Source organism: Salmo salar, chromosome 01 (assembly GCF_965601325.2).
Source record: "Salmo salar chromosome 01, fSalSal1, whole genome shotgun sequence".
Classification (NCBI taxonomy): Eukaryota; Metazoa; Chordata; class Actinopteri; order Salmoniformes; family Salmonidae; genus Salmo; species Salmo salar.
In genome coordinates, this window is record NC_138291.1 from 3,733,503 (window position 1) to 3,759,247 (window position 25,745).

Genomic DNA, 25,745 nt, shown 5'->3' on the forward strand with positions numbered 1-25,745 from the left:
TTCCTTAAAACTACACACAGAGACATAACAAATGTATCCAGGAGTCTGACTCTTGGGGAAGTAGACAAAAAAAATAATAATAATTGCCAAAATCCCGAAGTTTTCCTTTATTAAGGTTCGGGTTTTGGGTATGAACTTCCCAAACATCCCAGATAGCAGTGACTGTAGGGGGAAGTACAGCAGCCTAATGGTGTCTTCAACATAGAAAGGAACAACAAGGAAGATAATTACCGGGTTTCAACGCATCATTTCAACACATTCAACCCTTTATTTCTTTGAAATTAAATCATTCAAGCAAGTAAGTACCGCCTTGTGATAGTAGGTAAGAAACAGCAGCTAAAAAAAATGTGCTCGTCGGGAAACTCGACCTTTCTCTAAACAAAGCAGATCGGATGTTAAATCAAGCTAAGCTAAAATAGCGATGAATCGGGAAGATGAAAAGTGATTTATCTAGCTAACAGTAACATTAGCTACTGACCACACGTTTTGTCATGGAAAGGAAATTATTCAATTCAATGCTGATTTTATTTATTTATTTATTTTATTAGTATTTTGTGTCCCATATCTAGCTTTTGGGGCTAATATAGCTGGTGTATGTTGTACTATGCTAGTTACTAGCTAATTGGCTAACGCCTAGTACAGCTGGTTAACTAGACAGGAGGGGGACTTGTTGGCGTATTTCTGCCTTTCTCAGTTCTGAATGTCCATTCCACCTTGTGACAAAACCAAACAATTAAAAGTGGGGGTGGGTGGCAGTACCATCTAACCCTGCATTTATACACTATCCCCCCCCTAAAACCCATCACCTCCATCCCAGTAGCGGTCCAAGCTGTATGGCTCCCCGGGCGAACCCCGCCTTCGGTTCTGCGCTACCTGTCATTTTATCCAGACATCTGGTAACAACAAAAAATAAATAATCCTAACATTTAAAACTATATATATATTTAAAAAAAAATATATATATATATATATATATAATATATACAAAAATACAGACTCGTAAATATCAAAAATAAGTAATAAAGACAAGCATTATTATTATTATTGGCACTCGAGCATTATTACATTACCCATCCCCCCCAACACTGTCAACCAAGAGGCAAGACTAAACCTGTTCACCTTGGTGCTGTGCAGACTGCTTTTATATTATTAACCATTTCACACAAACCAGAAGGGGGGAAAAAAAATGCAACAATATGTCTGTGAAACTATATATTCACAGTATTATGAATGAATTGTGATTTATTTGGTAGTGTTTCATAGTGGGACTGATTTTACTAATTGCATTAGTACTGTACAAAGTTAAGAGGTGCGTTATTGGATAGATTCCCCCGCTCCCCCTACCTCGAGCTTCCAGTGGGGAGACCTGAGGTCAACCTAACCCTGCCCCACTCCCCATCTCGGTCTTCTGAGTGGGAGACCTTCGCAGGCAGTAGCCTCCCTAGCTCACAAACTAGAATTAGGGCGCCCACTCCGACAAGGTTAATTGACCCACAGTCCCACACGGTGACATGATATCATTGACGTGACGTGTAAATGAGAGATAGAAAACCGATTGCGCAAAATGTCACCATTCCGATTTAATTTTGTTGTTGTTGTGCGGTTGCCCTGTTTCGCCCCCGGCAAGATGCCGTCCTGGGTGGCTGCCCATGTCGCCTATGCCTAAATCCGCCACTGCCCCATCCCACTACTTGGACCTAAACGATCCTACACCAGGCCGTGGGCCTGGGAGAATGCAACCCCCTTTTTCTCAAAACCTACTGTAGATCTTCTGGACTAAAATCTCCCATACTCAATATTAACTGACTTGCCTAGTTAAATAAAGGTAAAATAATAATTCTCTGCTGCTGCAACTACCACATATCTTGTGTGATTTCCACTCCATCAGTGCAGTTGGATCACCACAGCTATAAACACAAGAAATCCAACCTTATTAAACTCATCCTCTCTGGCCGTCTCATCAGGCCTACTCCCTGGGTGGCTCCCAGTCAACTCACTCACTCACCCATGAGCTGTCCTCTACTCTCTTCACTGCCTCAGCATAGGGACATTATCTACCCCAGCTGCATGGGGACCCCCACAGTTGACACAGTGCTTTCTCTATCCCAACTGTACACCCCTTCTGATTTATACCCGCCAGCACGTTTCTCACATCGTGGGGGATCTCATTTCTACACACTGCTGCTGCAACATGTAAGAATCCTTGGCATCTAAAGTACTGAAGCGGGTTCGGAACATAGGCTCTCACAGAATGGCAAATATAACCTAACCGGGACCTTTATCAGGAAGAAACTCTGTGCCAAAGCTCAACAAGACAGACAGGGTATTCTCAGTCTCGCCATTGCCACCGGGTCTACGTCTCACAGTGGGCAAAAAAAAAAAAAACGAGGAATATTCCTTTTTGATTTCATCCACCTCTACACTCAACGCTGCTTCACTGATCACCCCTTTTTAGCACCGTAGGCTGAGCCCCAAACAGCGTGACTCAAAGCGCAAAAAACCCCCCCATTAAAACGATTCCACTTCTCTAAACTTTCACAGATGTGAAACCATTCCCCGTTTGTCCTTTACCCAGCCTGACACCATGTATGGGTCGGCCAAAAAAAGCAGAAATCCAGTCTTTAAAAAAAAAAAAAAAATACTAAAAAATCTCACTCCAACCGGTCCAAAATCCAAAATCTTCTCTGGTAGGATTTCTCAGGGAAACGTTGGAAGTCTCCGTTACACCTGTCGCCACAGGACTGGACTGGCTCCACCTCAAAGCGCTCATCACTGCCGTCTGACACCATTTACGAGATTGTCAAGGTTCTTAAGAGAGCATGAAGACCTGTAAGTCATTACTTAGTTTGTAACGAGGAGAAGTATCTAGTGTATATAGCCTACCGCATATTATGCATGACAATAAAAAATGAAGATGTCAGATGTTACACATGCTCTAGTCTATACTCCAAAATTAAACTAATTCAGTTGGCCTGCAATTATAGTGAATTGGTATTGGATTTTGAATAGCCTCGTATTAGTTATGAAACATTCCCTAATAGGCTTACAACATTACCTCTAGCTACAGAATATCTCACCACCCTACGTTTCCATCTCGTCACCTCTCTCCTTCATTCCTTTCTCGAGCGCGCAGGCTGTCAACAGTTTAATGAAAGATATGTTTTGTTGTGTACATGTTACTATTGATGTTCCTGAACAGATTTAACTTGGCTTCCCAAATTAAGAACTGGGTAGCTGCAGGAAACGGCGTTAGCGCAGAGCCCGTGGCATACAGAGTTTGTGCGGGATATCAGCTGACAGGCAGCAATACGCTGTATGCTTCTCAAACAGTGGGTGAGGTGTGGAGTGAAATAAACCCGCATGGGTGAAAAACGAAATTCCAGTGCATACAGATAATGTATTCCCCCCCCCCCCCCCCCCCCCGGTCCCAGTTCCTGCCCATTTTTATAATGGACCATTTTTTAATTGAAACTAATTTGCTATATTAGTAAAGATAAGATTACATTCAGAATAGTCTGATGGGTGAAAATATTATCACCAGATTTTTTTTTTTTAACCTTTATTTAACTAGGCAAGTCAGTTAAGAACAAATTCTTATTTCCAATGACGGCCTACTGGGGAACAGGGGGTTAACTGCCTTGTTCAGGGGCAGAACGACACATTTTGTACCTTGTCAGCTCGGGGATTCGATCGAGCAACCTTTCGGTTACTAGTCCAACGCTCTAACCACTAGGCTACGCTGCTGCCAGCGTGTGCTGCCTGAGGCAAGGAACAAGCGCGCAAGCTGTTTTTCCAACTTTCTCAAATCACCAATAGCTTATAGTCACGTCATGAAGCCCATATATATGTTTTGATTTCTAAGGTTTTTATCATTTACAACTAAAGTTGCCAAATAACTGTAAATCTAGCATATAGGACCTGTTTCAAAGAATCTCTTTTATGCTCGACATAGCCGTTTTGCTCCGGAAAGGGAAAAATATAATTTCTATTTACAGTAAAGAGGCTCAGAGAGAATTCCACCGAATCGCTTGTTCACATCCTCTACTAGAGTACTTTTTCCAAGTTAACCCCACAGTCTGTGTGGGCAGTTTTGTTGACCAGGCGTTTCAATGCCATGACAGACGGGGTATCACGTCTCATGCAGACGCAGTTGATGAACTTATTTCTCCAGTCAGTTGTTCAAATGGCTCTAGGAGTGTGTCCATGTTTCAAACATGTTCTCAAATGCCATAATAAAAAAAATGGCAGCAGCGGTATGAGAACCAGCACATTTTTGAGCATGCAATACGACTTTCCTCAGTATGAAATCCTCGTCGACCAACTGTGCTGTCGGATTCTGCATGCTCATGGGGGGCTGACGTCGCTGGTCCAAATGTCAGTCATGAATCTAATAGCATTGCGCCCATAGCAACTAGCTCAGGTATGTGCGTTTCAACAATACTGTGTAACTCCGGTAGGGCAACATCTGAAAAAAATAGCGTCTACTTGGTAGTGTGTACCGGGGCTCGAGGTGCTCGACTAGTCGGCGAAAGCCAGCGTCACCCAGGACAGAGAACGGTTGATTGTCAAGGGAAATGAATTCCATTATCTTGGCTTTAATGGATTTCACCTTTTGATTTTCTTAACTCTTTTCAAATGACTGCTCGACTTGAACTTGTTTAGTTGTCGGAAGTGCGCGCTTAGTATTTTTCTGCTTTTTTTTGTAGCGCTGTATTATTCGCGGCGTCATCTACCTACGTTATAGAGGTCCGCACGTCAGCTTTGACATCGGATTTACACATCGGCGTTAAACAAGACATCAGGTCGACGTTGGCATTTTTAACTAATATCGTCCGATTCTGATATATTGTTCATCCTTAGTTCTGTTTGTGACGCTTGATGCCCTGCAAGTCCCGCCTCTCCCATCTCCTCGTTGGTTGTCAGGAGCATATACCCACGTGGGTGATTGAATGATTAACTGAGGTCCACACTCCAGTCCAGTTGGTGGTGGTAATGCACCTTAAAGTTGGTTGCGAACCTCCATATAAAGAAGCCTGGAGGAGAGATCACTAGAAACAACCTCGGGTTTGCCCATTTATCTGTGGATTAATTGACAGAGTAGAGGACCTTGTGCATTTCAGGTAAAATAACAACCCAATGTTTATATCCCTGGACAAATTAGCTAGCAACAGCAAGCTAGCTAGCTAAATTGCTATAAATGTTTCAATGCTTTTCGACCTGTCCCCAAATTGATATAGTTGGTTCAGAGTTCGTTTTGGATATTTTAACCTGCGCGTCCTGATCCGGTCTAGTGTGGATGGACGAAATCGTCATCCTCGTGCCCGATCTAGTCAGCATGTTAGTTGTTACTTTTCTCAACTTCGATTGGAGCCGATGTCTTAAAGTAGATGAACATGTTATTACGACAACCTCGTGAAAGTGACAATCTGAGTCAAAAACTACTTTTTATATCGAGGGAGTGACATTTTTATTTGATGTCGGTGCTGTGCTTCCTCTCCGGTCGGTGCTGTGCTGTGCTGTGCTTCCTCTCCGGTCGGTGCTGTGCTGTGCTGTGCTTCCTCTCCGGTCGGTGCTGTGCTGTGCTGTGCTTCCTCTCCGGTCGGTGCTGTGCTGTGCTTCCTCTCCGGTCGGTGCTGTGCTTCCTGTCCGGTCGGTGCTGTGCTTCCTCTCCGGTCGGTGCTGTGCTTCCTCTCCGGTCGGTGCTGTGCTTCCTCTCCGGTCGGTGCTGTGCTTCCTCTCCGGTCGGTGCTGTGCTTCCTCTCCGGTCGGTGCTGTGCTTTCTCTCCGGGAAGCTATCCGGTATGTTTGGGAGATCCCTACCCTAAAGGGATACTTCAAGATTTTGGCAATTAAGCCCTTTTTTATCTACAATGAAAATAGGTTGTACACAGTGTCCACCGCCATGCGACAGTGTCCACCGCCCTCTCGGGGATTCGATCCAGCAACCTTTCGGTTACTGGCCCAGTGCTCTTACCACTAGGCTACCTGCCGCCCCAAAACCACCATTATATGGTTCTGTTATTATATGGTTCTATTATTATATGCTGTGGTTCTGTTATTATATGGTTCTGTTATTATGTGGTTCTGTTATTATATGGTTCTATTATTATATGCTGTGGTTCTGTTATTATATGGTTCTGTTATTATATGCTGTGGTTCTGTTATTATATGGTTCTATTATTATATGCTGTGGTTCTGTTATTATATGGTTCTGTTATTATATGCTGTGGTTCTGTTAATATATGGTTCTGTTATTATATGCTGTGGTTCTGTTAATATATGGTTCTATTATTATATGCTGTGGTTCTGTTATTATATGGTTCTGTTATTATATGCTGTGGTTCTGTTATTATATGCTGTGGTTCTGTTATTATATGCTGTGGTTCTGTTATTATATGGTTCTGTTATTATATGCTGTGGTTCTGTTATTATATGGTTCTGTTATTATATGCTGTGGTTCTGTTATTATATGCTGTGGTTCTGTTATTATATGCTGTGGTTCTGTTATTATATGGTTCTGTTATTATATGCTGTGGTTCTGTTATTATATGCTGTGGTTCTGTTATTATATGCTGTGGTTCTGTTATTATATGCCGTGTATTAACCGTGATTCTGTTGTTCTACCAGGCAAAACTGAACAACTTGGCTTGTATGTGCGGGCGAGTCTGTTCTGTCAACCATGGCCAACAACGTGGAGGATATCGAGAACAACATGGTGAGTTACCCCTGCTGTGATTTTAGAATTATGAGAAGGGAAATAATACTTGTCTGTGTTTTGTCACTTGTAGATTGTAACCTATAGTAAAGTCACATTCATGATGGTGACATTTTGCATTAAAAAGTAAATCATTGGTCATATTTTATGGAATATATTTCACATACCATTTCATGACGTCATTTAGGTTTTGCTCCTGAAGACTTTTTAAAGGTGTGTCTGGCCGGTCCAGGAGGCAAAGTCCTTCTCGGCTGTTTCTCTCCTGACCCTTAAACCAGATGAAGCCAGTCACTCCAACATGTAACAACTGTACTGCATTGTTGTCCTCAACTGATGAAAGGCGGTTCGTACTACTGCACTGTTGGAGCTAGAAACACCAAGCATTTCGCTACACATGGGCATGTGACCAATAAAATTATATTTTATTTGACGTGCCTGCCTTCTCAGCCGATGGAAGGCGGTTACGGGCCTGCCTTCTCAGCCGATGGAAGGCGGTTACGGGCCTGCCTTCTCAGCCGATGGAAGGCGGTTACGGGCCTGCCTTCTCAGCCGATGGAAGGCGGTTACGGGCCTGCCTTCTCAGCCGATGGAAGGCGGTTACGGGCCTGCCTTCTCAGCCGATGGAAGGCGGTTACGGGCCTGCCTTCTCAGCCGATGGAAGGCGGTTACGGGCCTGCCTTCTCAGCCGATGGAAGGCGGTTACGGGCCTGCCTTCTCAGCCGATGGAAGGCGGTTACGGGCCTACCTTCTCAGCCGATGGAAGGCGGTTACGGGCCTGCCTTCTCAGCCGATGGAAGGCGGTTACGGGCCTGCCTTCTCAGCCGATGGAAGGCGGTTACGGGCCTGCCTTCTCAGCCGATGGAAGGCGGTTACGGGCCTGCCTTCTCAGCGGCTGGAAGGCGGTTACGGGCCTGCCTTCTCAGCCGATGGAAGGCGGTTACGGGCCTGCCTTCTCAGCCGATGGAAGGCGGTTACGGGCCTGCCTTCTCAGCCGATGGAAGGCGGTTACGGGCCTGCCTTCTCAGCCGATGGAAGGCGGTTACGGGCCTGCCTTCTCAGCCGATGGAAGGCGGTTACGGGCCTGCCTTCTCAGCCGATGGAAGGCGGTTACGGGCCTGCCTTCTCAGCCGATGGAAGGCGGTTACGGGCCTGCCTTCTCAGCCGATGGAAGGCGGTTACGGGCCTGCCTTCTCAGCCGATGGAAGGCGGTTACGGGCCTGCCTTCTCAGCCGATGGAAGGCGGTTACGGGCCTGCCTTCTCAGCCGATGGAAGGCGGTTACGGGCCTGCCTTCTCAGCCGCCGTTCTTAAACACTTTCAGTGAAGGATAGCAGCTGTGATGTGTTCGGTGGAGCCAATTCTTCCTTGTGATATTGAAGTTATTCAACCAAGTAACACTCTCCCTAGATGGGACTGTCTGTCCTGACAGCATTGGCACTGTAACACTCTCCCTAGATGGGACTGTCTGTCCTGACAGCCTTGGCACTGTAACACTCTCCCTAGATGGGACTGTCTGTCCTGACAGCATTGGCACTGTAACACTCTCCCTAGATGGGACTGTCTGTCCTGACAGCATTGGCACTGTAACGCTCTCCCTAGATGGGACTGTCTGTCCTGACAGCCTTGGCACTGTAACGCTCTCCCTAGATGCACTGTAACACTCTCCCTAGATGGGACTGTCTGTCCTGACAGCATTGGCACTGTAACGCTCTCCCTAGATGGGACTGTCTGTCCTGACAGCCTTGGCACTGTAACGCTCTCCCTAGATGCACTGCAACACTCTCCCTAGATGGGTCTGTCTGTCCTGACAGCCTTTTTTCTTTTTCCCAACGAAGTTAATCCAAAACCACACCCGTCGTTCAGAGGGGCGTTCCACAACGCTTTGAGCGCTCTCCAAGTCCGGAAGTGAATATCAAGTAGCGTGAAATTTCAGTCACTGATTAATAACATTTGCTCTTTGTTAAATGACACTTTCCATCCTTACCTTGGAAGGTCACTGTCTCTGCCTGTGAGTGAGACAAATGCTAGCTAGCCAATGGGAGCGTAGTAGAATTCAGGGGGCGTGGTTTTGGTTTAACTGCGTTGGGAAAAAGACGCATCCTGGCCTGTAGGGGCCGGTCACTCCTCAGGCTTGTGTCAATGGGAGAGTGCTGCAAAAAGCTGGTTTCCCAGACACAGATTAGGCCTAGTCCTGGACTTCGAAGCACTTTCCACAGAGAATCTAAACGGAGAACGCTTTGCAGTCCAGACTAGGCCTAATCTGTCTGGAAACGCAGCCCCATAGAGATACAATATAACTAACTCTGTGGTGGTCTATTTAACTCTGTGGTGGTCTATTTACCTCTGCGTGAACTAACGTGGCTGGCCTGATCAGTGTGACGCAGTAATACGGTTACTGTTCCTGGAGTAAATGTCACCATTGGTGACTAGCTACCTCAGGAAGGGGAGTTTTTTTTTGTTGACTCCGTGAAGGAGATTTATCCTGGTTCCAGATCTGTTATTGCTGTCTTACTATAACTCTTATTGCTAGAGACCGACCTTTGTTCTTATGTAACGCCTGATACAGAGCAAACTGTCCCCACAGGAGTGTGTGTGTAGATGAAACATTAGTTATTTTGATCAGTGTGTTTTCCCTGTTTTAAAAAAAAATAATAATTTAAGGTCTTATTTTAGTTTAAGCTTTACATTCTGGCGGCAGGTAGCCTAGCAGTTCCGTTGGGCAAGTAACCCGAAAAGTCGCTGGTTCAAATCCCCTAGCCGAGTCTAAATGACTCCCTACTGTAGTGGCTCTGGATCAGAGAGTCTGCTAAATGACTCACTACTGTAGTGGCTCTGGATCAGAGAGTCTGTTAAATGACTCACTACTGTAGTGTCTCTGGATCAGAGAGTCTGTTAAATGACTCACTACTGTAGTGGCTCTGGATCAGAGAGTCTGCTCAATGACTCACTACTGTAAGTGGCTCTGGATCAGAGAGTCTGCTAAATGACTCACTACTGTAGTGGCTCTGGATCAGAGAGTCTGCTAAATGACTCACTACTGTAGTGGCTCTGGATCAGAGAGTCTGCTAAATGACTCACTACTGTAGTGACTCTGGATCAGAGAGTCTGCTAAATGACTCACTACTGTAGTGACTCTGGATCAGAGAGTCTGCTAAATGACTCACTACTGTAGTGGCTCTGGATCAGAGAGTCTGCTAAATGACTAGAATGTAAATGTGTTCCTTGTACTGCAGGCTGACCCTAGAGGTGTGTATTTATGTCCCCCTATGTTTCTCCTCCAGGCGACTGAGGCCCCGGTACCGACCCAGAACCAACACCCTGAGCCTGGGGTGACGGGGTTGCGGTCCAGGGGTGGAGGAGGGGCGGAACAGAACGGACAGGCTCCCCCACAACGAACCCCCCAGGTGGTAGAGAGTGAGGAAGACGAAGATGAGGAGCTGACGCTGAAATACGGGGCCAAACACGTCATCATGCTGTTCGTCCCGGTCACGCTCTGCATGGTGGTCGTCGTGGCAACCATCAAGTCCGTCAGCTTCTACACCCAGAACGATGGACAGAGGCTGTAAGTACCGACCGGGTTAGGGTTGTTGGATTCCCTGAGGAGACGAGGCCCCAGGTTGTCCCCCGGGTTAGGGTTGTTGGATCCCTGAGGAGACAAGGCCCCAGGTTGTCCCCCGGGTTAGGGTTGTTGGATTCCCTGAGGAGACAAGGCCCCAGGTTGTCCCCCGGGTTAGGGTTGTTGGATTCCCTGAGGAGACAAGGCCCCAGGTTGTCCCCCGGGTTAGGGTTGTTGGATCCCTGAGGAGACGAGGCCCCAGGTTGTCCCCCGGGTTAGGGTTGTTGGATCCCTGAGGAGACGAGGCCCCAGGTTGTCCCCCGGGTTAGGGTTGTTGGATTCCCTGAGGAGACGAGGCCCCAGGTTGTCCCCCGGGTTAGGGTTGTTAGGGTTGTTGATGCAGTTGACCAGCACAGCCACTAGATGGCGATAATGTAACACAAAACACCTTGATGATGAAATATCAGCATACATCTACAGTATTTACTAACAGAAGTACAGGAAATGTGGTTGGCCTGCTAACAAAAAAAAAGGTACATTGTTCAGTTTGTTTACCTATGGGCTGTTCATCATAAAGCAGCTGGAGAAACACAGACAAGATAATCAAGCAACTGGAAACAGACTATTATTATAATAATAATAATAATAATAATAATAATAATAATAACAATAATAGCAGCAACGTGACGATTCACAAAGGATGGTGTTTGAGTATTTCTGCTGGTTCTTCTGACACTGTTAAACATATTCTGAAATGATCCAATGCGACGAGACTAATCTTCTGTTAAGAGATGTCCAGGATGTTGATACCTGTCTTGACCTGTGATAATGTTTTCCAGGATATACACCCCTTTCCCCGAGGACACGGACACAATAGGCCAGCGAGCCCTCAACTCGGTCCTCAACGCCACCATCATGATCAGTGTCATCATAGTCATGACCATGGTGCTGGTGCTGCTATACAAGTACCGCTGCTACAGGGTAAGAGATGCTGCTATACAAGTACCGCTGCTACAGGGTAAGAGATGCTGCTATACAAGTACCGCTGCTACAGGGTAAGAGATGCTGCTATACAAGTACCGCTGCTACAGGGTAAGAGATGCTGCTATACAAGTACCGCTGCTACAGGGTAAGAGATGCTGCTATACAAGTACCGCTGCTACAGGGTAAGAGATGCTGCTATACAAGTACCGCTGCTACAGGGTAAGAGATGCTGCTATACAAGTACCGCTGCTACAGGGTAAGAGATGCTGCTATACAAGTACCGCTGCTACAGGGTAAGAGATGCCCTACTATACAAGTACCACTGCTACAGGGTAAGAGATGCTGCTATACAAGTACCGCTGCCGTACCGCTGCACAAGTCCCCCGACCCGCTAAGGAGAGGTGCTGCTATACAAGTACCGCTGCTACAGGGTAAGAGATGCTGCTATACAAGTACCGCTGCTACAGGGTAAGAGATGCTGCTATACAAGTACCGCTGCTACAGGGTAAGAGATGCTGCTATACAAGTACCGCTGCTACAGGGTAAGAGATGCTGCTATACAAGTACCGCTGCTACAGGGTAAGAGATGCCATCGTCCGCCTATACAAGTACCGCTGCTACAGGGTAAGAGATGCTACTATACAAGTACCGCACTCGCCACTGCTACAGGGTAAGAGATGCTGCTATACAAGTACCGCGCGCGGGGAGCCTACTATACAAGTACCGCCACGCCCTGCTACAGGGTAAGAGATGCTGCTATACAAGTACCGCTGCTACAGGGTAAGAGATGCTATTATACAAGTACCGCTGCTATACAAGTACCGCTGCTATACAAGTACCGCTGCTATACAAGTACCGCTGCTATACAAGTACCACTGCTATACAAGTACCGCTGCTATACAAGTACCACTGCTATACAAGTACCACTGCTATACAAGTACCACTGCTATACAAGTACCACTGCTATACAAGTACCACTGCTACAGGGTAAGAGATGCTGCTATACAAGTACCACTACTATACAAATACGCGCTCGCCCCTATACAAGTCCACGCACGGGTGGAGCGCTATACAAGTACCGCACGTCCGCTACAGCCGCGCTCAAGACCGCGCCAGTCCGCTGCCGTACCGCTGCTATACAAGTACCGCGCCGTACCGCTGCTATACAAGTACCGCGCCGTACCGCTGCTATACAAGTACCACGCTCGCCCCTATACAAGTCCACGCCGGGGGGCTGCTATACAAGTACCGCTGCCGTCCACGCTAACAAGTCCACGCCGGGGGAGCGCTCGCCCCTATACAAGTACCGCTGCTATACGACCAGTACCGCCCTGCTATACAAGTACCACTGCTATACAAGTACCACTGCTACAGGGTAAGAGATGCTGCTCTGACAATGCCATTAGGGTCGTATTCATTAGGGCACACGAAGTAAATCATTTTGCAACCAATGTATCATAACATTTTAAGTCCAGGAAGTCGTCCCGCTTGTTGCCTGATGAACACAACCCTGGTATCACTCATCACAGTATGTTTCAGTCCTCTCTATATGTGTGTCTAGATACAGTGACGTGTTATACAGACAGTTTGCTGTTATTGATCTCTCCGTGTCCTTTACAGGTGATCCAAGGCTGGCTGTTCCTCTCCTCTCTCCTCCTCCTGTTCTTCTTCTCCTTCATATACCTCAAGTGAGTCCATTCTTCTTCTCTCTTTTTCAATCACACACACACACACATATATATATATTCAAGTCATCAGTGAACCAGCTGTTTTAAGAGTGTGTGACTGTGCAGATTCCTCTGTACTCTTAAAGGCAACGTGCTCACTCTGTCCTCTCAGAGAAGTGTTTAAGACCTACAACGTGGCGATGGACTGGATCACCCTGGCTGTGATCGTGTGGAACTTCGGGGTTGTAGGGATGATCTGTATCCACTGGAAGGGTCCTCTACGTCTGCAGCAGGCCTATCTCATCATGATCTCTGCTCTCATGGCTCTGGTCTTCATCAAGTACCTTCCCGAGTGGACCGCCTGGCTCATCCTGGCTGTTATATCTGTCTATGGTGAGTACCTTTCCTGAGTGAACATCCTGGCTGTTATATCTGTCTATGGTGAGTACCTTTCCTGAGTGAACATCCTGGCTGTTATATCTGTCTATGGTGAGTACCTTTCCCGAGTGGACTGCCTGGCTCATCCTGGCTGTTATACCTGTCTATGGTGAGTACCTTCCGGCTTGAGTCTTTGGCTTGTATACAGGCCTTTCACTGTGAGACTGTAGCTACGTCCCAATGATCTCTCCTTCTGTCCAAAGTGTACACTTGTTCTTCTTTGACTCGAAAGGAAAAGACTGGTCTAAGAAATATGGTGGAAACTCCCTCTAGCCCATGTCTTAATTTTAACTGCTCTCTATCGATCTCAAGTCCTCTTCAGACAAGACTCATGGCAGCGCCTAGATTTCCTGACCGTTGTTGTTGAGAGGAAAGATCTGACTGGTCGGCAGACAGGAAACACCCATCTGAGACAGGAAGTAGGTGGGGTAGAGAGAGTCATAACAGCTGAGGTTAAGACATTCTTCATTTAGACAACCTTAGACAGATAGGACCAGATTTCCTCTTAAAGCTGGCCCTTCCTGAAGCATTGCAGTGGCTTTGTCCCAAATGGCCCCCTATTCCCTATCTAGTGCACTACTTCTGACCAGGACCCATAGGGTTCTGGTCAAAAGTAGTGCACTTTATAGGGAATCGGGTGCCATTTGGGACACGACCACTGTCTGAGAATAACGTCCAGGACAGGAGTGGTCTGATTTCCACGACAGAATAGTGGTCATTGTAAATGTATTTAACCTAACAGTGTTTAGCTTGTGGTAGCACAGTGGTCTGTTTAGGTTTGGTTTGGTGGGGGTAACGGTGGTCCGTATTGGTGGGGGTAACGGTGGTTTGGTTTGGTGGGGGTAACAGTGGTCCGTATTGGTTTGGTGGGGGTAACGGTGGTCCATATTGGTTTGGTGGGGGTAACGGTGGTTTGGTGGGGGTAACGGTGGTTTGGTGGGGGTAACGGTGGTCCGTATTGATTTGGTGGGGGTAACGGTGGTCCGTATTGGTTTGGTGGGGGTAACGGTGGTCCGTATTGGTTTGGTGGGGGTAACGGTGGTCCGTATTGGTTTGGTGGGGGTAACGGCGGTCCGTATTGGTTTGGTGGGGGTAACGGTGGTTTGGTGGGGGTAACGGTGGTCCGTATTGGTGGGGGTAACAGTGGTCCGTATTGGTTTGGTGGGGGTAACGGTGGTCCGTATTGATGGGGGTAACGGTGGTCCGTATTGGTGGGGGTAACGGTGGTCCGTATTGGTGGGGGTAACGGTGGTCCGTATTGGTGGGGGTAACGGTGGTCCGTATTGATGGGGGTAACGGTGGTCCGTATTGGTGGGGGTAACGGTGGTCCGTATTGATGGGGGTAACGGTGGTCCGTATTGATGGGGGTAACGGTGGTCCGTATTGATGGGGGTAACGGTGGTCCGTATTGGTGGGGGTAACGGTGGTCCGTAGGTTGGTGGGGGTAACGGTGGTCCGTATTGGTGGGGGGGTAACGGTGGTCCGTATTGGTTTGGTGGGGGTAACGGTGGTCCGTATTGGTGGGGGTAACGGTGGTCCGTATTGGTGGGGGTAACGGTGGTCCGTATTGGTGGGGGTAAAGGTGGTCCGTATTGGTTTGGTGGGGGTAAAGGCGGTCCGTATTGGTGGGGGTAACGGTGGTCCATATTGGTTTGGTGGGGTAACGGTGGTCCGTATTGGTTTGGTGGGGGTAACGGTGGTTTGGTGGGGGTAACGGTGGTCCGTATTGGTTTGGTGGGGGTAACGGTGGTCCGTATTGGTTTGGTGGGGGTAACGGTGGTTTGGTGGGGGTAAAGGTGGTCCATATTGGTTTGGTGGGGGTAACGGTGGTCCATATTGGTTTGTTGGGGGTAAAGGTGGTATGGTGGGGGTAACAGTGGTCCGTATTGGTTAGGTGGGGGTAACGGTGGTCCGTATTGGTTTGGTGGGGGTAACGGTGGTCCGTATTGGTTTAGTGGGGGTAACGGTGGTCCATATTGGTTTAGTGGGGGTAACGGTGGTCCATATTGGTTTGGTGGGGGTAACGGTGGTTTGGTGGGGGTAACGGTGGTTTGGTGGGGGTAACGGTGGTTTGGTGGGGTTAACAGTGGTCCGTATTGGTTTGGTGGGGGTAACGGTGGTCCGTATTGGTTTGGTGGGGGTAACGGTGGTCCGTATTGGTTTGGTGGGGGTAACGGTGGTCCGTATTGGTTTGGTGGGGATAACGGTGGTCCGTATTGGTGGGGATAACGGTGGTCCATATTGGTGGGGGTAACGATGCTTTGGTGGGGGTAACGGTGGTCCATATTGGTTTGGTGGGGGTAAAGGTGGTCCATATTGGTTTGGTGGGGGTAAAGGTGGTCCATATTGGTTTGGTGGGGGTAAAGGTGGTCCATATTGGTTTGGTGGGGGTAAAGGTGGTCCATATTGGTTTGGTGGGGGTAAAGGTGGTCCATATTGGTTTGGTGGGGGTAACGGTGGTCCGTATTGGTTTAGTGGGGGTAACGGTGGTCCATATTGGTTTGGTGGGGGTAACGGTGGTTTGGTGGGGGTAACGGTGGTTTGGTGGGGGTAACGGTGGTTTGGTGGGGGTAACGGTGGTCCGTATTGGTTTGGTGGGGGTAACGGTGGTCCGTATTGGTTTGGTGGGGGTAACGGTGGTCCGTATTGATTTGGTGGGGGTAACGGTGGTCCGTATTGGTTTGGTGGGGGTAACGGTGGTCCGTATTGGTTTGGTGGGGGTAACGGTGGTCCGTATTGGTTTGGTGGGGGTAACGGCGGTCCGTATTGGTTTGGTGGGGGTAACGGTGGTTTGGTGGGGGTAACGGTGGTCCGTATTGGTGGGGGTAACAGTGGTCCGTATTGGTTTGGTGGGGGTAACGGTGGTCCGTATTGATGGGGGTAACGGTGGTCCGTATTGGTGGGGGTAACGGTGGTCCGTATTGGTGGGGGTAACGGTGGTCCGTATTGGTGGGGGTAACGGTGGTCCGTATTGATGGGGGTAACGGTGGTCCGTATTGGTGGGGGTAACGGTGGTCCGTATTGATGGGGGTAACGGTGGTCCGTATTGATGGGGGTAACGGTGGTCCGTATTGATGGGGGTAACGGTGGTCCGTATTGGTGGGGGTAACGGTGGTCCGTATTGGTGGGGGTAACGGTGGTCCGTATTGGTTTGGTGGGGGTAACGGTGGTCCGTATTGGTTTGGTGGGGGTAACGGTGGTCCGTATTGGTTTGGTGGGGGTAACGGTGGTCCGTATTGGTGGGGGTAACGGTGGTCCGTATTGGTGGGGGTAACGGTGGTCCGTATTGGTGGGGGTAAAGGTGGTCCGTATTGGTTTGGTGGGGGTAAAGGCGGTCCGTATTGGTGGGGGTAACGGTGGTCCATATTGGTTTGGTGGGGGTAACGGTGGTCCGTATTGGTTTGGTGGGGGTAACGGTGGTTTGGTGGGGGTAACGGTGGTCCGTATTGGTTTGGTGGGGGTAACGGTGGTCCGTATTGGTTTGGTGGGGGTAACGGTGGTTTGGTGGGGGTAAAGGTGGTCCATATTGGTTTGGTGGGGGTAACGGTGGTCCATATTGGTTTGTTGGGGGTAAAGGTGGTATGGTGGGGGTAACAGTGGTCCGTATTGGTTAGGTGGGGGTAACGGTGGTCCGTATTGGTTTGGTGGGGGTAACGGTGGTCCGTATTGGTTTAGTGGGGGTAACGGTGGTCCATATTGGTTTAGTGGGGGTAACGGTGGTCCATATTGGTTTGGTGGGGGTAACGGTGGTTTGGTGGGGGTAACGGTGGTTTGGTGGGGGTAACGGTGGTTTGGTGGGGTTAACAGTGGTCCGTATTGGTTTGGTGGGGGTAACGGTGGTCCGTATTGGTTTGGTGGGGGTAACGGTGGTCCGTATTGGTTTGGTGGGGGTAACGGTGGTCCGTATTGGTTTGGTGGGGATAACGGTGGTCCGTATTGGTGGGGATAACGGTGGTCCATATTGGTGGGGGTAACGATGCTTTGGTGGGGGTAACGGTGGTCCATATTGGTTTGGTGGGGGTAAAGGTGGTCCATATTGGTTTGGTGGGGGTAAAGGTGGTCCATATTGGTTTGGTGGGGGTAAAGGTGGTCCATATTGGTTTGGTGGGGGTAAAGGTGGTCCATATTGGTTTGGTGGGGGTAAAGGTGGTCCATATTGGTTTGGTGGGGGTAACGGTGGTCCGTATTGGTTTAGTGGGGGTAACGGTGGTCCATATTGGTTTGGTGGGGGTAACGGTGGTTTGGTGGGGGTAACGGTGGTTTGGTGGGGGTAACGGTGGTTTGGTGGGGGTAACGGTGGTCCGTATTGGTTTGGTGGGGGTAACGGTGGTCCGTATTGGTTTGGTGGGGGTAACGGTGGTCCGTATTGGTTTGGTGGGGGTAACGGTGGTCCGTATTGGTGGGGATAACGGTGGTCCATATTGGTTTGGTGGGGGTAACGGTGGTCCGTATTGGTGGGGGTAACGATGCTTTGGTGGGGGTAACGGTGGTCCATATTGGTTTGGTGGGGGTAAAGGTGGTCCATATTGGTTTGGTGGGGGTAAAGGTGGTCCATATTGGTTTGGTGGGGGTAAAGGTGGTCCATATTGGTTTGGTGGGGGTAAAGGTGGTCCATATTGGTTTGGTGGGGGTAAAGGTGGTCCATATTGGTTTGGTGGGGGTAACGGTGGTCCATATTGGTTTGGTGGGGGTAACGGTGGTCCATATTGGTTTGGTGGGGGTAAAGGTGGTCCATATTGGTTTGGTGGGGGTAAAGGTGGTCCATATTGGTTTGGTGGGGGTAACGGCGCTGGTGGTCAGTTTGCTGTAGCAATCCAATGCTGACTACAGATATTATGTGAGCGAAGTGTTTGTTTGTAGCAAAAATAACCCAGGGATATCTGCTGTAGAGTTTTCACCCACCCAGCCTCAGAAATGTGTTTTAAATCAGATAAAATATGTTTTTTACTTGGTCTCGGTCCCAAAAGACCCTTGTATTTTGTGTCCAACACTATTTGTCCTGATTCCATCTGTGTTCTCCATATAGTTGGTGTTGGAGAAGAGTTTACACCCAGTCAGTCTCAGACATTCTTTAACTCAGATGAAATATTTCTACTTGGTCTGTCTCTCTCTCTCTCTCTCAAAGCGTCCTCTGTTCTGTCTCCCAACACGGGTCTATCCTGACTCAAAGCTCTGCGTCATATTCATTAGGCACCAACTCAAAGAAAGCTTCTCCTTGTTTCAGTGTGTTATCTGAACTGTACAATAACAAATGCCTGTTTACATTTTCTGTTACAAAACATTTTGCCACGAGGTGCCCTAATGAATTACGACCCCTGTTTCTCCCTCCTAGAGGTGCCCTAATGAATACGACCCTGTTTCTCCCTCCATAGATCTGCTCTGATGAATACGACCCCTCTTTCTCCCTCCATAGATCTGCTAGCGGTGCTCTGCCCGAAAGGTCCTCTTCGTATCTTAGTGGAGACGGCTCAGGAGAGGAACGAGCCCATCTTCCCAGCTCTCATCTACTCCTGTAAGTCACACACGTCACATCTCGTACATCAACACCTGTAACCTGTATTACATATACACCGAGTGGACAAAACATTAGGAACACCTGGTGTTTCCGTGACATAGACTGACCAGGTGAATCCAGGTGAATGCTATGATTGTGTCAGGTTGGCTGGATGTCCTTGGTGGACCATTCTTGATACACACGGGAAACTGTTGAGTGTGGGGGGGAAAAAACCCCAGCAGCGTTGCAGTTCTTGACTCAAACCAGTGTGCCTGGTACCTACTACCATACCCCGTTCAAAGGCACTTAAATATTTTGTCTTGCCCATTCACCCTCTGAAATTGCACACATACACAATCCATGAGTCGATGTCCGAGCCCCCGCACAAACTTTTTATTAGCATCATAGAGAAATCCCCATCAGTTTAATGTCGCAATTCCACATCTGTGGGTGAAATGTGATTTTCTTTGGGGGGGATCTTACAAACGGTTTGGCCTACAAACTATGGAAAGATCAGACTCTCACAAACACGACGGTGTTCTACGTTTTGCTCTGCGACCCCCCCCCCCCCCCCCCCAAGCGTCACAAGACTCGTCTGACGTTTGTACGGCCTCTTCTGCCAACTTCTGTGTGTAGCGTCAGAACAGTTTGGGCTCCACTCTAATATGACCCCTCTGTGGAAAGGTGAGACTCTCACTAAAACGTACATGTCAGTTGGGTTTTCCTCTAGGACGCCCACAAGCCTCACGAGTCGTCTGAAGAACCCCACCCGGTTACGGGTTAAAAACATTTCTGGAGTACACCTCATATACAAAAAAGCTTGGTTTGTTGTTTTGGAAAGTTTGTGTGTTGGAAAGTTTCTTAGTAGCTAGCTAACATTTTAGTTTGGATCCCGTGATGCCGTTGGCATCAGTTGCTGGGGACTAGTTCAATCTGTCCAGTGATCCTGCCGACCAAGGCCGGGGTCTGAGGAGCTTTTTGGCGCAGCCTTGAACGCAGCCTGTGACGTAGCTAGCCATTGTGGCTGGGACCGAGGATTGTCCCGGGTTTGTGGCTGTCCAGATCCCTGCTGAGTGATTGGGGAAAAACAACAATCTTCCTTGTTATCTGCCCTGTCTGGAACTACGAGGAGTGACAGCATAACGTACGCTGCTAGCTGCCGTGACAAAGACTAAAGCCGGCGGGAGTACCGTAGAGGACAGTGGTGTCTCTCGATCACAGGAGAACAATTTAAAAAAATAATAATTATAACGAACAAAACTATTTCTCCAAGCAGTTTTTTCAACAATAACAAAATAGTGTTTCGTCCAAATACTGGTGGATTCTACTAATAAAAGAATGGAGGACCTGACCAGAGGTCCAGGACCTGAAGAACAGTTTGCAGTTCTCCCAGGGTCAGCTCAATGAGTTGAAACAGGAAAACGGCAAGATGACAGAAATCTGTAAGCCATTGAGAGAGGACATCAGTTCTGTATGTGAATCCATGATAACAATGACGGAGAAATCAGATTATCTCCGAGGGGCAATCAATGAGGAACAACATGGTTGTGGACGGAATTCCAGAATCTCCACGTGAGACCTGGATGGAGTCTGAGGACATAGTGAGGGAAATGATCTCTGAGAAATTGAAGATGGACCACAGGAAGATTGAGGTGGAGCGCGCCCACAGGACTGGAAAACCCACCACGGTCCCAGGTGACAGGCCCAGTTCAATAGTGCACAAGTTCCTGAGGTTCAAGGACAAAGTAACTGTTCTGGAAAGAGCCAAGAACTTGAAAGGAACTAATATTTTCCTCAACGAGGAATATCCTGAAGCTGTGTGCCAGAAGAGGAAAGAACTGATCCCAGCCATGAAAGCTGCCAGAGCGCGTGGGGACATTGCTTACATACGCTATGACAGGCTCATTGTCCACATTCCCTCCCAGAAGCCTGGAAGGGATGAGAGAGCCAAGTCTGTGGGTTTGTAGCTTCAACACACACACACACACACACACACACACACACACACACACACACACACACACACACACACACCAATTGAATAATGGACTGCTGAATGTATATATTTTTATCATGCTTTGTTTGCTCTTTTCTGTATTATGTCTATCTATGATCAGCTACCCAGGAAAGGGCTGAACACAGCCCATATTATTATATGTAGCCTTAGAAATAAGGTTTAATCAATGACTTGCTAACATCAGATAACATTCATATATTAGCCATTTTTGAGACTAACTTGGATAATTCATTTGATACAGCAGTAGCAATACAAGGATATAACATCTATAGAAGACATTTACATTTAAGTCATTTAGCAGACGCTCTTATCCAGAGCGACTTACAAATTGGTGCATTCACCTTATGATATCCAGTGGAACAACCACTTTACAATAGTGCATCTAAATCTAAGAAGAGACAGGAATGCTTATGGGGGAGGTGTTGCTGTATATATTCAGAGCCATATCCCTGTAATGCTTAGAGAAGATCTTATGTCCAGTGTTATTGAAGTGTTGTGGTTGCAGGTTCACTTGGCACATCTCAAGCCTTTTCTTTAGGGGTGTTGCTATACGCCACCAAGTACTAACAGTCAGTATCTAAATAATACGTGTGAAATGCTTGATGGTGTATGTGATGTAAACAGAGAGGTCAACTTTCTTGGGTTACTGAATATTGACTGGTTTTTGTCAAGCTGTCCGCTCAAGAGCAAGCTTCTCATTGTAACCAGTGCCTGTAATCTGATTGATGAGGAATTGAAAAACTGTATGGTTGAAAGAGATGGGGCAAAAGGAGTGGCTAATAAGTCTGGCTGCACATCTCACTGGCTTATTTCCTGCAAATTGAGAAATTATGTGACTAAACTCCACAAAAAGACGAAGAAACTGTATTATGAAGCTAAGATCAGTGATATAATGATGGGGAAAAAAACGTTGGTGTACTTTAAGATGAAATGATGGGCAGAAAGACAAATTCAACTCAGTCTTTCATCGAATCAGACGGCTTATTCATCACAACCATTTGATGTCGCCAATTATTTTAATGATTACTTTCTTGGCAAAGTGTGCAAATTTAGGCAGGAAATGCCAACAACGAACAGTGAGCCATCGTATTAAAAAAATCAATAATAATAATGAAGGAAAAGCATTGCAAGTTAGAATTTTGTAGAGTCGGTGTGAGGGAAGTGGGAAAATTATTTGTATCGATCAATAATGACAATAGAAGTCAAAGGGTTTACTTTAAAGGAAGCTTCTCTTATTGTCAAACATGTAAAGTGTGGTGTACCGCAGGGCAGCTCTCTAGGCCCTCTACTCTTTTCTATTTTAACCAATGACCTGGCATTAAACAAAGCATGTGTGTCCATGTATGCTGATGATTCAACCGTATACACATCAGCAACATCAGCAACACCTCACGGCACAACGCCTCTCCCCTATTTGACCTAGATAGTTATGTGTTGATATGTAGGCTACGTGTGCCTTTTGGTTAAAAAAAAAAAAAATCTAATATTTATGTAGTTCTGTCTTTGAGCTGTTATCTATTAAATGTTATGTTTTGTGTGGACCCCAGGAAGGGTAGCTGCTGCAACAGATAATGGGTATCCTAATAAAATACCAAAAAATACCTTTTAATTTCAGTGAGTGGAAATCTTAACACTACGGCATACAATGACATTCCAGATGAGTTTGTGCTTCCAACTGAGGCAACAGTTTGGGAAAGGCCCTTTCCTCTTTCAGCATGACAATGCTCTCGTGCACAAAGCGAGGTTCATACAGTAATGGTTTGTTGAGATCGGTGTGGAAGAACTTGACTGCCCTGCACAGAGCCCTGATCTTAACCCCATCGAATATCATTGGGATGAATTGGAACGCCGACTGCGAGCCAGGCCTAATCGCCCAACATCAGTCCCTGACCTCACTAATGCTCTTGTGGCTGAATGGATACAAGTCCCCGCAGCAATTTTCCAACATCTAGTGGAAAGCCTTCCCAGAAGAGTGGAGGCTGTTATAGCAGCAATGGGGGGGACCAACTCCGTATTAATGCCCATGATTTTGGAATGAGATGTCCGTTTTTATCTACCTGAAGTAGTGTATCTACCTAATCTGACCTAAATTCAGCGCATTCGGAAAGTATTCAGACCCCTTCACTTTTTCCACATTTTGTTACATTACAGCCTTATTCTAAAATGTATTGTTTTTTCACCCTCATCAATCTACACACAATACCCCATAATGGCATCACAATACCTCATAACATTTTTGCAAATGTATGAAATAACAGATCATATTTACATAAGTATTCAGACCCTTTACTCAGTACTTTGTTGAAGCACCTTTGGCAGCGATTACAGCCTCTAGTCTTCTTGGGTATGACACTACAACCTTGGCACACCTGTATTTGGGGAATTTCTCCCATTATTCTCTGTAGATCCTCTCAAGCTCTGTCAGGTTGGATGGGGAGCGTCGCTGCACAGCTATTTTCAGGTCTCTCCAGAGATGTTCCAAGTCCAGGCTCTGGCTGGGCCACTCAAGGACATTCAGAGACTTGTCCCGAAGCCACTCATGCGTTGTTTTGGCTGTGTGCTTAGGGCCATTGTCCTGTTCGAAGGTGAACCTTTGCCTCAGTCTGAGGTTCTGAGCGCTCTGGAGCAGGTTTTCATCAAGGATCTCTCTGTACTTTGCTCCTTTCATCTTTCCCGCGATCCTGACTAGTCTCTGCTGCTGGAAAACATCCCCACAGCATGATGCTGCCACCACCTTGTTTCACCGTAGGGATGGTGCCAGGTTTCCTCCAAACGTGATGCTTGGCATTCAGGCCAAAGAGTTCAATCTTGGTTTCATCAGACCAGAAAATCTTGTTTCTCATGGTCAGAGTCCTTTAGGTGCCTTTTGGCAAACTCCAAGTGGGCTGTCATGTGCCTTTTTAATGAGGAGTGGCTTCCGTCTGGCCACTCTACCATAAAGGCCTGATTTGTGGAGTGCTGCAGAGATGGTTGTCCTTCAGAGGAACTCTGGAGCTCTGTCAGAGTGACCAAGGCCCTTCTCCCCCGCTTGCTCAGTTTGGCCGGGCAGCCAGCTCTAGGAAGAGTCTTGGTGGTTTCAAACTTCTTCCATTTAAGAATGATGGTACCACTCTGCTCTTAGGGACCTTCAATGCTACAGACATGTTTTGGTACCCTTCCCCAGATCTGTGCTTCGACACAATGCTGTCTCGGAGCTCTACGGACAATTCCTTTTGACCTCTTAGCTTGGTATTTGCTCTGACATGCACTGTCAACTGTAGGACCTTTATATAGACAGGTGTGTGCCTTTTCAAATCATGTCCAATCAATTGAATTTACCACAGGCATGTAGAAACATCTCAATGATGACCAATGGAAACAGGATGCACCTGAGCTCAATTTCAAGTCTCATAGCAAAGGGTCTGAATAATTATGTCAATAAGGTATTTCTGTTTTACATTTTTTTGTTGTTGATCATTTAGCAAACATTTCTAAATCATTATGGGGTATTGTGTGTAGATTGATGAGGGTGAAATAAACTTACACACAGTAACCATCTCAGCTCTTCTACTCTTGTAAGATGCGTCATACTTCCTACCTCACAACACCTGCACACACCTGATTAGGTATTAGACATTAGTACATTTGATTGATACGGTATTATGACTCGTCGTCGATGGATACGGTATTTTATGACACGTCGTCGACGGATACGGTATTATGACATGTTGATGGATACGGTATTATGACACGTCGTTGATGGATACGGTATTATGACTCGTCGTCGATGGATACGGTATTATGACATGTTGATGGATACGGTATTATGACACGTCGTTGATGGATACGGTATTATGACACGTCGTCGATGGATACGGTATTATGACTCGTCGTCGATGGATACGGTATTATGACATGTTGATGGATACGGTATTATGACTCGTCGTCGATGGATACGGTATTATGACTCGTCGTCGATGGATACGGTATTATGACATGTTGATGGATACGGTATTATGACACGTCGTCGACGGATACGGTATTATGACTCGTCGTCGATGGATACGGTATTATGACACGTCGTCGATGGATACGGTATTATGACACGTCGTCGACGGATACGGTATTATGACTCGTCGTCGATGGATACGGTATTATGACTCGTCGTCGATGGATACGGTATTATGACACGTCGTCGATGGATACGGTATTATGACACGTCGTCGATGGATACGGTATTATGACTCGTCGTCGATGGATACGGTATTATGACACGTCGTCGATGGATACGGTATTATGACACGTCGTCGATGGATACGGTATTATGACTCGTCGTCGATGGATACGGTATTATGACACGTCGTCGATGGATACGGTATTATGACACGTCGTCGATGGATACGGTATTATGACACGTCGTCGATGGATACGGTATTATGACTCGTCGTCGATGGATACGGTATTATGACATGTTGATGGATACGGTATTATGACACGTCGTCGACGGATACGGTATTATGACACGTCGTCGATGGATACGGTATTATGACACGTCGTCGATGGATACGGTATTATGACACGTCGTCGATGGATACGGTATTATGACACGTCGTCGACGGATACGGTATTATGACACGTCGTCGATGGATACGGTATTATGACACGTCGTTGATGGATACGGTATTATGACACGTCGTCGACGGATACGGTATTATGACACGTCGTCGATGGATACGGTATTATGACACGTCGTCGACGGATACGGTATTATGACACGTCGTCGATGGATACGGTATTATGACTCGTCGTTGATGGATACGGTATTATGACACGTCGTCGATGGATACGGTATTATGACACGTCGTCGATGGATACGGTATTATGACTCGTCGTCGA

General features: G+C 47.2%; 1 protein-coding gene across 1 annotated transcript in view; it reads left to right on the forward strand.

Moving 5' to 3' along the window:
* The window catches only part of LOC106580298 (presenilin-1), a 32,550-nt gene continuing 6,805 nt past the window's right edge, over positions 1–25,745 (forward strand). The window contains exons 1-7 of the mRNA XM_082958454.1: positions 1–298; positions 6,628–6,715; positions 9,996–10,276; positions 11,110–11,251; positions 12,875–12,942; positions 13,094–13,314; positions 18,773–18,871. Of these exons, the coding sequence (XP_082814580.1) occupies positions 6,680–6,715; positions 9,996–10,276; positions 11,110–11,251; positions 12,875–12,942; positions 13,094–13,314; positions 18,773–18,871 (847 nt within the window). The 5' untranslated portion in view covers positions 1–298; positions 6,628–6,679. The remainder of the gene's footprint in view (positions 299–6,627; positions 6,716–9,995; positions 10,277–11,109; positions 11,252–12,874; positions 12,943–13,093; positions 13,315–18,772; positions 18,872–25,745) is intronic.